This window comes from Gorilla gorilla, chromosome 6, assembly GCF_029281585.2.
Source record: "Gorilla gorilla gorilla isolate KB3781 chromosome 6, NHGRI_mGorGor1-v2.1_pri, whole genome shotgun sequence".
Lineage (NCBI taxonomy): Eukaryota > Metazoa > Chordata > Mammalia > Primates > Hominidae > Gorilla > Gorilla gorilla.
The window spans coordinates 31,174,272-31,187,979 of NC_073230.2; the positions used below are offsets into that span (position 1 = coordinate 31,174,272).

Consider the following 13,708-nt stretch of genomic DNA (forward strand, 5'->3'; position numbering starts at 1 on the left):
CATCCATGTCCCTACAAAGGACATTAACTCATCATTTTTTTTGGCCAGGTGCTGTATTTCTTAGCTGGAAAATTTCAACTGTTTGGTCATGCTGAAGCCTAGTTTGTTCAGTAAAGTCAAGATAAATACTTTATTCATTCCCTTTATATGTACATGTTTTCAGAAAAATAAGTTTATTCCCTAGGATTGTCCAGTGTTGACCAGCAAGGGTTATTTGTTCTCCTTAAGTATTATTATGAACTAATGAATTTTAAACATATTTGAGTGTTTTAATTCACTGCAGCCATTATTCTTTTTGATGCTCATCTTATACTCTTTGGAAGTCTCTTTAAGTTCTTGCTCTGTCCTTTTGATGTGATTCCAGTAGTCTGATAGCTTCCTTGTTTTCTGGTGTCACAAGATGTTCCATACTCATCTGCATTTCCTACCCTAATCCTGGAAAAGTTACTTCTCCAAGCTATAGTTCTTTTTAGTGGCAAGAGGTATTTAGATACCAGACTTTGGGTGCTAGGGATATATATAGCTATTGCTTTAGTCTTTGCTTCTAGGTTATAGAATGTCTAATGGATAGGGTTAGGAAATATTATTTTCTAATGCTATATTGAGATATCATTTACATATAGTAAAAATGCACAAATACTGTGTAGAACTTGATAAATTTTGACATATGTATACTCTCATGTAACCTGAATCACCCTTATCAAGATTGGCTGCTCAAACTATCATTAATCAGATATTTCACCTAGTATCAAGCTCCACCAATAATTTCAGGGACACAGGTAACAAAGAGACTCCTTTGTTCCAGAGCAGGTGCCCCAGTCTCTGACCAGAGACTAGAATGTCTGCTGTGGCTACTGCTGCCAGGCATCAAACAATGTCTCTAAACTCTCATAAGGGTGCCATCTGTAGTATTGTAACTAGAGAGGGTGGGGCCCCTCTCAGGTGAGCAGTGTGGATATGAAGCAGTGGGGAGTGTGTTCTACTCAAATCTAAGTCTCACAGCAGCCTATAGCAGAGCTTTGGGTGTTGTCCCAGGTGTGCATAGGAGAGCCTGGCTTTTCTGCCCCTTCTTGGCTGGGCAGCAGCTGCAGTCATGTCAGCCTAAAGTAAGGCCAAAGTTGGGCCACAGCTCAGAATTAAACTCTCAAAGTGACACTTTTGGCCTGTGCCCTGGGATACTGGGGCACCACCCTGGTGAACAGCATGGGCAAAAACCTGTGGGAAGTGTAGTCTGATTGTGTCTCAGTTTCACAGCAGCCCATTGCAGGGCGGTGGGTATTCTATAGATTTGTGTGGGGTCGCCTGGTTTCCCTGTTGGTCCTTTGCTGGGCAGTGACTGGGGCCATGTCAGCCCAAACTCAGGCCAAGGGCAGGACTCAGCCCAGCATTGAACTCAGAAAATGGTGCCTTGGGCATGGGGCTAGAGAGAATGAGTCACCACCCAGCCAAGCAGCATGAGCAAGAGGGTGTAGGGAGTATGATCTACTTATGTCTCAGTCTCAACAGCAGCTTGTAGCAGGGTGACAAGTATCCTCCTGGGGGTGCATGGGCATGCTTGTTCTCCCTCTCCTTTTTTGGAGCAGTACAGTGGCTGCAGCCATGTCTATAGGTCCCTGGTATCTAAACTCTTAAAGAGGCTCCCTGCTGAGGCTGCTCCAGACTTGGGTGCCTGTGGGATTCTGTGTGGATTCCTTTTCTGGAACAATGTCTTTGTGTGATCTTTAGGCAGCTCCATATGTGAGGTGTGAGGCCCTAGTGGATCGAGGGTTTCTCCTATAGCCAATGTTGTAAATGCTTGTTTCAGAGCTCTGGGGATTTTTCTCTTACTGTTTCCCTGTGTACAGTAGCCTTTCCCAGCTCTCAGCTGGTTTCTGGCTAGGCATGCTTCCTCAAACCCTCTCCTTTCTTACTTCTGGGGCTTTCTCTCTCTTCTCTGGTGAATCCAAATATTCATTCTTAGTCTGTTCAAAATGTGTCTACTTAACTATTTCTGATTCTTCCCTGTGGAAAAGGCACACACTATCTAGTTGGCCATCTTGATTATTTTCTCTCTCACTCATTGTTTATCATTGTGGTTTGGTGTGTTTCTGTAGTGGGAACATTTGATTCCTTTCTTGTTTTTAGTTGTGTGTTTGCTTTACTCTGTGGGTTTTATACTTTTTTTTTTTTTTTTGAGACAGAGTCTTGCTCTGTCGCCCAGGCTGGAGTGCAATGGCACGGTCTTGGCTCTCCGCAACCTCCACCTCCCAAGTTCAGGCAGTTCTCCTACTTCAGCCCCCTGAGTAGCTGGGATTATAAGCGCCTGCCACCATGCCCAGTTAATTTGTGTACTTTTTAGTAGAAACGGGGTTTCACCATGTTGGCCAGGCTGGTCTTGAACTCCTGACCTCCGGTGATCTGCCCACTTCGGCCTCCCAAAGTGCTGGGATTACAGGCGTGAGCCACCGCGTCCAGCTGGGTTTTTAACTTTCATGTGTTTTTATGATCACAGATTGTGTATTGCCCTCCCTTAAGCATCTCTTGTAGGGATGGTCTAGTGCTGATGAATTCCCTCAGCTTTTGCTTGCCTGGGAAAGACTACTACTTCTTCATTCATGAAAGACAACTTTGCTGGATATAGTATTCTTGACTAGCAGTTTCCTTTCAGCGCTTTGAATATATTGTTTCATTCTCTCCTGTAAGGATTTTACTGAGAAATTTACAGTTAATCTGATGGGGGTTTCCTTATAATTGATGACACGCCTTTTTCCTTCTGTTTTTAGAAATATCTTTGTCTTTGACTTTTGATAGTTTGACTGTAATATGCTGTGGAGAAGACCTTTACGAATTTTATCTGTTTGGGCATCTCTGAACTTCTTTTATTTGAATGTCTAAATCTCTTGCTAGACTTGGGAAGTTTTCAGCTATTATTTTATTAAATATAAGAAGTTTTTGATCCCTTTTTTTCTCTTTTTCTGTGACGTTGAAAATTCAAATATTTGTTTGCAGTGTGGTGTCTCATATGTCTTGTAGGCTTTTTTCATTCTTTTTTTGTTCTTTTTTTAAATTTTTGATTGACTGGGTTAGTTCAAAAGTCTTGTCTTAAGTTCTGAAATTCTTTCTTCTGTTTGATCTAGTATTTTTTGTTGTTGTTTGTTTTGTTTTGAGGCAGGGTTTTGTTTTGTTGCCCAGGATGGAGTGCAGTGGCACAATCACAGCTCACTGCAGCCTCCAACTTCTGTGCTCAATCAGTCCTCCTGCTTCAGCTTCCTGAGTAGCTGGGACTACAGGTGCATGCCACCATGCTGAGCTAATATTTTAAATTTTTATTAGAGATGAGGTCTTGTTATGTTGACCAGGCTCTTCTCAACCCCTGAGCTCAAGTGATCCTCCTGCCTCAGCCTCCCAAAGTGCTGGGATTACAGGTGTGAGCCGTCATGCCAGGCCTAGATCTAGTATATTGTTGAAGCTTTAGAATGTATTTTGTATTTCATTCGGTGAATCCTTTAGTTCTAGGATTTCTTTTTTTTTTTTTTAATGATACCTATTTGGTAAATTTCTCATTTATAACCTGAATTGTTTTTCTGATTTCTTTATATTATTTTTCAGAATTATCTTTTATCTCACTGAACTTCTTTAAAATCAGTATTTTGAATTTTTCATCTGGAATTTCAAAATTTCTTTTTGATTATGATCTGTTGGTGGAGAATTACTAACTTCCTTTGGAGTTATATTTTCTTGTGTTCTCATGTTTCTTTTGTTACATTGATATTTGTGCATTGGGTGTAACAGTTGCTTCTTCCAATTTTTTGGAAATAATTTTGTAGGGGAGGATCTTTTCCTGAAGATGTACCTATGGTGTTGGTTGGGTAGGGCCCTTTGGCTTTAATTCTGGGTTCATGCAGTAGCATAGTCTTTGTATGATTCCTTTGGATGTGAATAGTCAGTGGTGTTTGTGATTTCCTCATTGGCTTAGGGAGTGGTTGTTAGTGGGGGCTGCGGAGAAGTTTTGCTGGGTAAAGGAATGCCATGTTTGCCAGTCCTCAGACCCCAGTGGTGGCAATGCCAGGCCAAGTATGCTTGTCCTTGGTTTCCAGGACAGCACATGCTGGCACTACTGTTAGAGAGCCCAGGTCGGCCAATGCTTGGGTTTCCAGGAGTCTTGCTTGGGTGCTAGTAGCAGCAGTGGTGGGCCAGACAGGTGAGTGTGTTCTTGGGCTCTTAGGCAGTGGGCACGATGTGGGTGATAGTAGCAATGGCTTGACAACCCTGTGCTTTCCAAGTGGTCTACACTGGTGTTAGTGCTGGCTGTGATGTGCTGAATGGGTCAGTCAGGCCCACAGGTAGCATGTGCAAGTGGATGCCAGCTGTGTTGGTAGTGGCAGGTTGGGTAGGCCTGACCTTGGGCCCTTGGGAGGAGTGTTCAGGTACCAATGGTGGACTGGGCTGGGTGATACCCAGGGCCTTGGGTGGTGTGCTCAGACACTGGTGAGAGGGGTTATGGAGCTGGGTAGAGTGGACCTGTCCTCAGGTCCAGGTGGTGAGTGCAGACTCTGATTGCGGTAGGCAGGTGCAGGATGATGCCCAGGTTTCCAGTGGAATGCTTGAGTGGGGGTGGCAGTGGTTGCTTTGCAGCCCTGTCACTGGGGAGGGTGAGGTTGCTTTCACTGGCAGCAGATGTGTGGAGGTGGCTGGTGAACATGTACTTTGCTCTTACATTTGCTCCAGTGGTGGCAGTTTGCAAGGGCAGCAGCTGCAGGTGGGAAAGTTTGTCCTTTGGGTGTGTGAAAATGTGCAGCAGCTTTGCTGCTTAGGGCAGCGGGGTCACTGTAAATGGCTCACACTTTGACACTGGTGGCAGCAGCAGCTAGCATTGTCTCAGGTTCTGGGTTGGGTAGCCCTCCCTTTGGGTCATGTGAAGATGCATGGCTTCCCTTCTGCTGGTAGGGGTGGGGTTCCTGCCAGTGGCTTGCAGTTTGGCCTCAGGTGTGGCAGCAGCTAGTAACAATGGTGGTTGTGGGATGGGGTAGCCTTTCCTCTGGATCCGTGAAAATGCATGGTTGCCCTTCTTGGGGGTAGAGTGGCTGCCAGTGGCTTGTGTTTTGATTCTGTGGCAGCAGCAGCCAGTAGTGGTGGTGGCTGCAAGCAGGATAGCATTTCCTCAGGGCCATCAAGATGTATGGCTGTTCCTCTGCCGTAGGGAACAGGGTTGCTGCCAGTGGCTCCTACCTCTTCGCAGGTACTTGCAGCCAGCTGCAGTGGTGGCTGTGGGCAGGAGATGTCAGCTTTGCTCCAGGGTTGTGGAGTTGTAGGGGATGTTGGGCCCTAGACCACGATGCAGTCTGCTTGGGGCTGGGCACACAAAATGGCAGCATGCTGTAGTTGCTTAGGATTGGGGGGTGGGTGTATGGGACCCAACATGAGCTCCCTGTATGGAGCAATATACTTGTGTAGTCTCTGGGCAGCTCTCTGTGTCTCAGAGCACATGAGGATCAAAGGTCCCTTTTGTGGCTAGAATTGCAGGAGTTTGCAGTGAGAATATGGGCCACTGGGGTCTCTCGTTTACCTTCTATGCATTGAGGAGCCTGTCCAGGCTCCCAGCCAAGAAGGCTGCTTCTCTTCTTTCTCCTTCCTTCCTTTATGTGTTTCCTGTCACTTCTCTGTTGAAGTCCCATTTCTCTCTTAGATGATCTGTTTGAAGTGTGATTATCTACTTGCTATTTTGGCTCTTATTTCAGAAGGAGGCAAATAACAGTGGCCTCTAGTGAGTCATCTTGAAGCCCCTGTCTGAAATAATTTAATCTAACAAACACGTTTTTGTGTGTTATATTTATTGTATACTGTATCTTTACAATTAAGTAATCTAGAGAAGGGAAAATATTATTAAGAAAATCATAAGGAAGAAATGTATTTACGTTTTATTAAGTCTTAATCCTCATTGTCTTCATGTTGAGTAGGCTGAGGAGGAAGAGCATGGGTTGGTCTTGTCTCACAGGTGACAGAGATGGAAGAGGTGGAGGGATAAATAAGTTAAATAATTTTAACTTAATATTATTTAATTTTAAAATAAGTTAAAATTATTTAACTTACTAACTTATTTAAAAAGAAGTTAAAATTATTTTAAAATAAATTAAAATTTTTACTTTTTTTTCTCAATAAGTTATACAAGGTGTACCAGGCAGGCACACCTTGTGTAACTTTTTGAGAAAAATCTATTTGTAAGTGGATCTGTGCAGTTCAAATCTGTGTTGTTCAGGCATCAACTGTTTCTTTTCATACATTGTTGGATTCAGTTTTCTAATTTTTTGGAGGGTTTTTACATATATGTTCATGACATATATTGGTTTGTGGCTTTCTTTTTGTGTAATGTTGTTTTCTGATTTCAGTATTAGGGTGATGCTGGCCTCATGGAATGAGTTTGGAAGTATTTCCTCTGCTTCTATTCAATGACTGATAATTGGTATAGTCTTTTCCTTAAATGTTTGGTAGAATTTACCAGTGAACTTATATAGGCCTGACATTTTCTGTTTTGGAAGGTTATTAATGGTTGATTCAATTTTAAAAATAGAAATAAGTCTGTTCAGATTATTTTTTATTTTTATTTTTATTTTTTTGGAGACGGAGTCTCACTCTGTTGCCCAGGCTGGAGTGCAGTGGTGCGATGTCTGCTCACTGCAAGCCCCACCTCCTGGGTTCACGCCATTCTCCTGCCTCAGCTTCCCAAGCAGCTGGGACTACAGCCGCCCGCCACCATGCCCGGCTAATTTTTGTGTTTTTAGTAGAGACGGGATTTCACTATGTTAGCCAGGATGGTCTCAATCTCCTGACCTCGTGATCCACCCGCCTCGGCCTCCCAAAGTGCTGGGATTACAGGTGTGAGCCACCACACCTGGCCTGTTCAGATTATTTTTGTGTGAGCTTTGGCAGATTATGTCTTTCAAAGAATTAGTTCATTTAATCTAGGTTATCAAATTTGTGGGACTTGAGTTGTTCATAATATTTTTAAGTTTTAATTTCCATTGGATCTGTACTGATGCCCTCCTTTCATTTCTGATACTGGCAATTTGTGTCCTCTGTCTTTTTTTTCTTTATTAGCCTGGTTGTAGTGTTACCAATTTTATTCATCTTTTCAAAGTATCAACTTTTGGTTTTGTTGGTTTTTCTCTCCTGATTTCCTGTTTTCAAATCAATTGATTTATACTTTCCTATTTTTGGATATTAAGATTTAATTTGCTGAAGGAGATTTAATTTCCTAAGGAGCAAACTTAGATTATTAATATTAGTTTATTTTCACTTCTAATATATACACATTTCAATGCTGTAAATTTTTGTCAATGCACTGCCTATGCTGCATTCTACAAATTTTGGTAAGTTGTATTTTTATCTTGAAAGTATTTTTAAATTTGTCATGAGATTTCTTCTTTGACTCATGTGTTATTAGTAATGTTGGTTAATCCTTACATGTTTTGAGATTTTTTTCAATTATCTTTCTGTTATTGATTTTTAGCTTATTCTACTGTGGCCTGAGAACAGACATTGTATGGTTTCTATTCTTTTAACTCTGTTAAGGTGTGTTTTATGGCCCAGAATATGGTGGCGTATTTTGGTGAATCTTCCATGTGATCTTGACAGGAATGTATATTCTGCTGTTATTGGATGAAGCATAGTTCACCCTTGAACATGAGTTTGAACTACATGGGTCCACTTATATGTGGATATTTTAAATAAAAGTTACATCAGTTATGCCTGCCTCTCCTGCCTCCCCTTCCACTTCTTCCCTCTCTGCCATCGGTGAGACAGGAATACCAACCTCTCCTCTTCCTCCCTGTCCTCAGCCTGCTCAATGTGAAGATGAGGGAGGATGAAGACCTTAATGATGATTCACTTCCATTTAATGAATAGTAAATATATCTTCTCTTTATGCTTTTCCTAATAACATTTTCTTTTTTCTGGCTTACTTTACTGTGAGAATACAGTATATAATACATATGACATACAGAATACTTGCTAACTGATGGCTTGTCTTATCAATAAAGCTTCTGGTCAACAGTAGGCTATTAGTAATTAGGTTTCTGTGGAATCTAAAGTTATACATAAATTTTCAAGACGGTAGGGGGTTGGCACCCCTAACACTTGCTTTGTTCAAGAGTCAGCTGTAGTCTGTAGATGTTAATTATCAACTGTACACTATAGATGTTAATTATATCCAATTTATTGGTGTTGAGTTCAAATGTATCTTTACTGATTTTTCCATGCTAGATCTGTCCACTTCTGATAGAGGGATGTTGAAGTGATTTTTGATTTCCGTTACAGTGTTTTGATATCTAACATTTCTTTTTGGTTCATTCTTAGGATTTCCATCTCTTTGCTTACATTGCCTGTCTGTTGTTACTACATGCTATCTACTTTCTCCATTATGATGCGTAGCATATTAATCATAATTGTTTTAAATTCATTGTCTGATAATTCCAACATCCCGTCTACATCTGGTTCTGAATGTTTTCTTTCTTCAAACTGTAGTTTTTGCCCTAGAGTATGCCTTGTAATTTTTTCTTTTCTTTTCTTTTCTGTTTTTTTTTTTTTTTTTTTTTTTTTGAGACAGGGTCTTGCCCTGTTGTCTAGTCTGGAATGCAGTGGCGTGATCTTGGCTCACTGCAACCTCCACCTCCTGGACTCAAGTGATCCTCCCACCTCAGCCTCCTGAGTAACTGGGACTACAGGTGTGCACCACCATGCCTGGCTAATTTTTGCATTTTTTTTTTTTTTTTTGGTAGAGACCATTTTGTCATGTTGCCCAGGCTGGTCTTGAACTCCCGGGCTCAAGCAGTTCACCCACTTCAGCCTCCCAAAGTGCTGGAATTACAGGCATTAGCCACTGTGCCTAGCTGTAATTTTTTCTTGATAACTGTATATGATATATCAGGTAAAAAAGCAATTGGTTTAAATATGTCTTTAATAATGTAATTGTAAGATGTACGGGGGAGTGATGTGTTGTATAGTCCTGTGATTAGATGTCAGTCTTTTTGTGAGTCTATGCCTCTGGCCTGTGAATTCACAAGCATTTCTCAATTTTTTCCTCCCCCTTTAGGTGGGATAGGATGGCTAGAGTAGGATGGAATTGGGTATTTACCTCCTCCCATGTGGAAGGATAGAGCTGGCTGGAGTTGGATATTTCCATCCCCCAGGTCAGTTAGGCTTTGATGAAACCTCAGCAGGTTAGGCTCTGCTTAACTGGTTTCTTTTCAGGGTAGATCTTATTAAGAAGTACAGAGTGCTCTGGGATATTTCAAAATGGTTTGTTTTCCCCTCCCACTGCTGGAAGCATGAGGGGATTTTACTGCGATGATATGTATGATACTGTATTTACTGTGAGAAGCTGATCTAGCTCCTGGAGGTAAAATTCACAAAAGCATGGGGGCCCCCATGACTGGATGCCCCTGGAGCTTTCAACTCTCTGTCTTGTCCACACCTAGTTTCCAGCAGTTTGTCAGCAGTCCAGGTTTTCCTATCTAGGCACTGCTTCCTGTAGAAATTTCTGTTCCAGTATGTTGTGATTCTCCGTATCCCTGTCTGTTTGTTTAATTTTAGGAGTAGCAGTTTTCCCAGTGACCCTACCTATCTCACCTTTTCTTACAGATCTGAGAAAAGTTGTTGATTTCCACTTTGTTCAGCTTTTTAATATGTGTTAGGATGGCATAGTGACTTCCAGGCTCCTTCCATGTGAAACCAAAACCTGAAGTCCCCATATTATTGTTTTAAATCTTTTGTTCTTTTGTAATATACTTTTCGAGATAAAGATTTCTTTCTAAGCATTGCTTTATTTACAAACCACAAATTTTGATATGTTTTGTTTATTATTTAGTGAAGCATATTTACAACATTTCCTCGTGAATCCTAGTTTGAACCATGAGCTACTTAGAAGCATGTTGCTTAATTTCCACAAATTTGAAGATTTCCCCAATATACGTTTTATTTTTTTCTTGGTACATAGTATTTGTATATGTTTACTGGTGTATGTGTGATATTTTGTCATATGCCTAGAATGTGTAATGATCAAGTGTAGGTATTTAGGATATCGATCACCTCAAGGATTTATCATTTCTGTGTGTTGGGAACATTTCAAGACCTCTCTTCTAGCTATTTTGAAATATACAATACATCATTAACTATAGTCATCTGCTATCAAACATTAGAACTTATCCCTTCTATCTAACTGCATGTTTGTACTTATTAACCAAACTTTCTTTATTCTTCTATCCCTACCACATCCTTCCTAGCCTCTGGTATTCCACTCTCTACCTCCATGAGATCAACTTTTTTTAGCTCCTACATATTAACAAGAATGTAAAATATTTTCTTTCTGTGCCTGGCTTATTTCACTTAATAGAGTGACATCCAGTTCCATCCATGTTGCTGCAAATGACAGGATTTCATTCTTTTTTTATGGCTGAATAGTATCCCATTGTATATACTGCATTTTCTTGATCCATTGATGGACACTTAGGTTGATTCCATGTCTTTGATGTTGTGATAGTGCTGCAGTAAACTTAGAAGTGCATGTTAATTCCTTTCTTTTGGATAAATACTCAGTGGTTCCTGCAATATATTTTGTTACTGATTTCTAATTTAATTTTCTTGGTATCAGAGAGCATACTCTGAATGGTTTCAGTCCTTTTAAATTTATTGACATTTGTTTCATTACCCAGCATATGGTCTGCCTGGAAATGTTTCATGCATTTTTAAAAGTTATGTGTATCCTATAGCTGTTGGGTGAAGTGTTTTATAAATATTAGGCTGAATTGGTTGATAGTGGACTTCAAGTCTTTTAGACCCTGACAGATTCTTTCTCTACTTATTCAATAAACTACTGAGAGAGAAGTACTGAAATCTAAATATTATTGTAGTTTTGTCTGTTTTATTCCCTTTTGTTCTATTAGATTTTGTGATTTTTTTAAAAAAAGTTCTGTTATTATGCAAATATACATTTAGAATTGTTGGATCTTTTTGATGAATTGACCCATTTATCTTTATGAAATGTCTCTCTTTATTGCTTAGAAAATACTCCCTGTGCCAAAGGGAGTTGTTGCTTGACATTAATACAGGCATATTTGCATACAGTATTTTTATTCGAAGTTCCTAGAGCAGTCAAATCTGTAGGGACCCAAAGTTGAATGGTGGTTTCTGGGGGCTTGGGGGAGGGGGAGGGGAGATAGGGAGTAGTGTTTGAGAGATACAGAGTTTTAATTAGGAGAGATGAAAAAGTTCTGGCGATGGATGGTGCTGATGATTACACAACAATATGAATGTACCTAATGCAACAGAACTATACATTTTAAAATGGTTAAAATGATAAATTTTATGTTATGTATATTTTACCACAATTTAAAAAAAGACATAGCACCAAAAAAAGATGATGAATGAATAAATTCCAAAAAGCTGTGCCAGGAGTGATAATGTATAGTTTGTTTAGAATCATTGAAGCCTTCATTCTTTATTTAATTGAAGCAGTTTCAAATAAATATTAATTTGAAATAAAAATCAGCAGCTAGATTCTATTATATTTTATTCAAATTTGGAATTTTTTTTTTTTTTTGAGACAGAGTCTGGCTTTGTTGCCCAGGCTGGAGTGCTGTGGCACAATCTCGCCTCGCTGCAACCTCTGCCTCCCTAACTCAAGCCATCCTCTCACCTTAGCCTCCTAAGTAGCTAAGCTACAGGCATGCACCACCACACCCATGTATTTTTTCGTAGAGACAGAGTTTTGCCACATTGTCCAGGCTGGTCTCAAACTTCTGAGCTCAAACCATCTGTCCTCCTTGGCCTCCCAAAGTGTTGGAATTACAGGCATGAGCCACTGTGCCCAGCCAAAAATTATTTAAATTATAGCAGAAATACAGTTTCCTATTTGGGTCTCACTAGGATGTGTTTATTCGTTGTTTCAGCAAGAGAAGGCAGCTGCTGTGGATTTGACTAACCACTTAGAAAGCACTCTGAAGACCTGTATAGATACCAGAATGAAAAATCTGGCAGCTAAGATGGAAATACTGAAAGAAATGAGGTAGGTAAAAGCATATTTTTCAGAAGGATATTTTAAACTAATTGTTAATCAATTGGTGCCTTGTTTAAATTGTGTGCTTGCCATTTTTGCTTTAAAATTTAACCTTTGTATTTTTATGACTTCAAAGAGAGAAAGATAGTTATTTCTGAGATGAATTTTATACTGTTTTTGTCAGGTTTCTACTGTCACTGCTTGGAGCTAGAGTGTTCTAAGGTTATAACTGAGACTGAAGTTGAAAAAACAGCAACATAGCTTTTAAGTGATAGTTTGATGGGAAACTACCATATCCAGTTATTTTGCTTGGGGTTATTTTCAGGAGTACAGCATGTCCTTGAATAACGTGTTTTCATTCAACATTATTTCATTATAACATTGAAGAAGAAAATCAATTCCTAGCTGGAGCCCCACTGTCTGTGTGGAGTTTGCACATTCTCTCCATATTTGGGTGGTTTTCTTGGAATACTGTGGTTTCTTCTCACATCCCACTTAGGTGAATTGGTGTGTCTGTATTGTCCCAGTATGAGTGAGTGTGTATGAGGGTGAGTGTGCCCTGCAATGCAAGGGTGTCATGTCCAGGATTGGTTCCTACCTTAACGCTCTGAGCTGCTGAGATAGATGTGGCCACCTGCAACCCCTGGATTGGAATAAGCGGGTTGGAAAATGAATGAGTGAATGAGTATATACAGATTATCATAAAATAAAAATTTGTGAAGTATGCAAGAATCATACAGATGCCTTTGCAATAAGCGATGTGACATGAAAGCATTCAGCGAGCCCACTACGTTTGTTATTGTTTGTTTTTGAGCCTGTGGTGGTAGGGGGCGCTTCTTAAAATTTTCACTCGCAAACATTTATTCCTTGATTTAACCCTACTGTCACCCACTCATTCACCAAAGTTTGGGTAAGTAATTATCTTTGTTGTTTTTATTGCTTTTTCTTAAATGTGTGTATAGGACACGTATATTTTAGTGTTTAATATTAGAAATGTTTTGGGTCTTTATTTGGAAGTGCTGTTTTTGTGACTAAAAATATGCCATAGGAACTTAACTCTTGTTTAGATCAATTAGCCTATGATACAATGGGTTTCTTATATGTCTTTTCTCTTAGACATTGTAAATTATCTGTAGACCAAAAATTGAAGGTTCATTTGATACCATTTCAAATTCTGCAGACTTTCGAAGTTGGCTTTTTTATAGTTTAAAAAATTTTTAATTTTTTCATATTTTTTATGTCATGAAATTAGTATATCCACAGATGTTTTTTAATTAAAAGTTTATATTAAATTATGCATGTCTGCATAAAAATATGTGGACTGAAAAAAATAAGTTATACATGATTTTATATAAAGTTTTAAAAGGTACCCCTTCAAAGCCAGTGCTATAAACAATAACTTTTAGACCATTACTATTAAAGTGTAACTTTTTCTCACACGAGCTTTCTAATTTATTGATCTTTTTCTTGTTGATGTTTTTAAAAATAGGCATGTCGACATCAGTGTCCGTTTCGGAAAAGACCTTTCAGATGCTATACAAGTGTTGGATGAAGGGTGCTTTACTACTCCAGCTTCTTTGAATGGATTAGAGATAATATGGGCAGAATACAGTCTGGCTCAGGAGAAGATTAAAACTTGTGAATATGTGGTGAGTTGGGAATTTTTCTCTATTGTGGTTT

General features: G+C 39.6%; 1 protein-coding gene across 8 annotated transcripts in view; it reads left to right on the top strand.

Moving 5' to 3' along the window:
• The window catches only part of STK31 (serine/threonine kinase 31), a 133,782-nt gene that overhangs the window by 36,939 nt on the left and 83,135 nt on the right, over positions 1 to 13,708 (top strand). For all 8 annotated transcript variants that reach the window (XM_055347332.2, XM_031013448.3, XM_055347331.2 and 5 more), the window contains 2 exons: positions 11,922 to 12,037; positions 13,518 to 13,677. In XM_055347332.2, the coding sequence (XP_055203307.1) occupies positions 11,922 to 12,037; positions 13,518 to 13,677 (276 nt within the window). The remainder of the gene's footprint in view (positions 1 to 11,921; positions 12,038 to 13,517; positions 13,678 to 13,708) is intronic.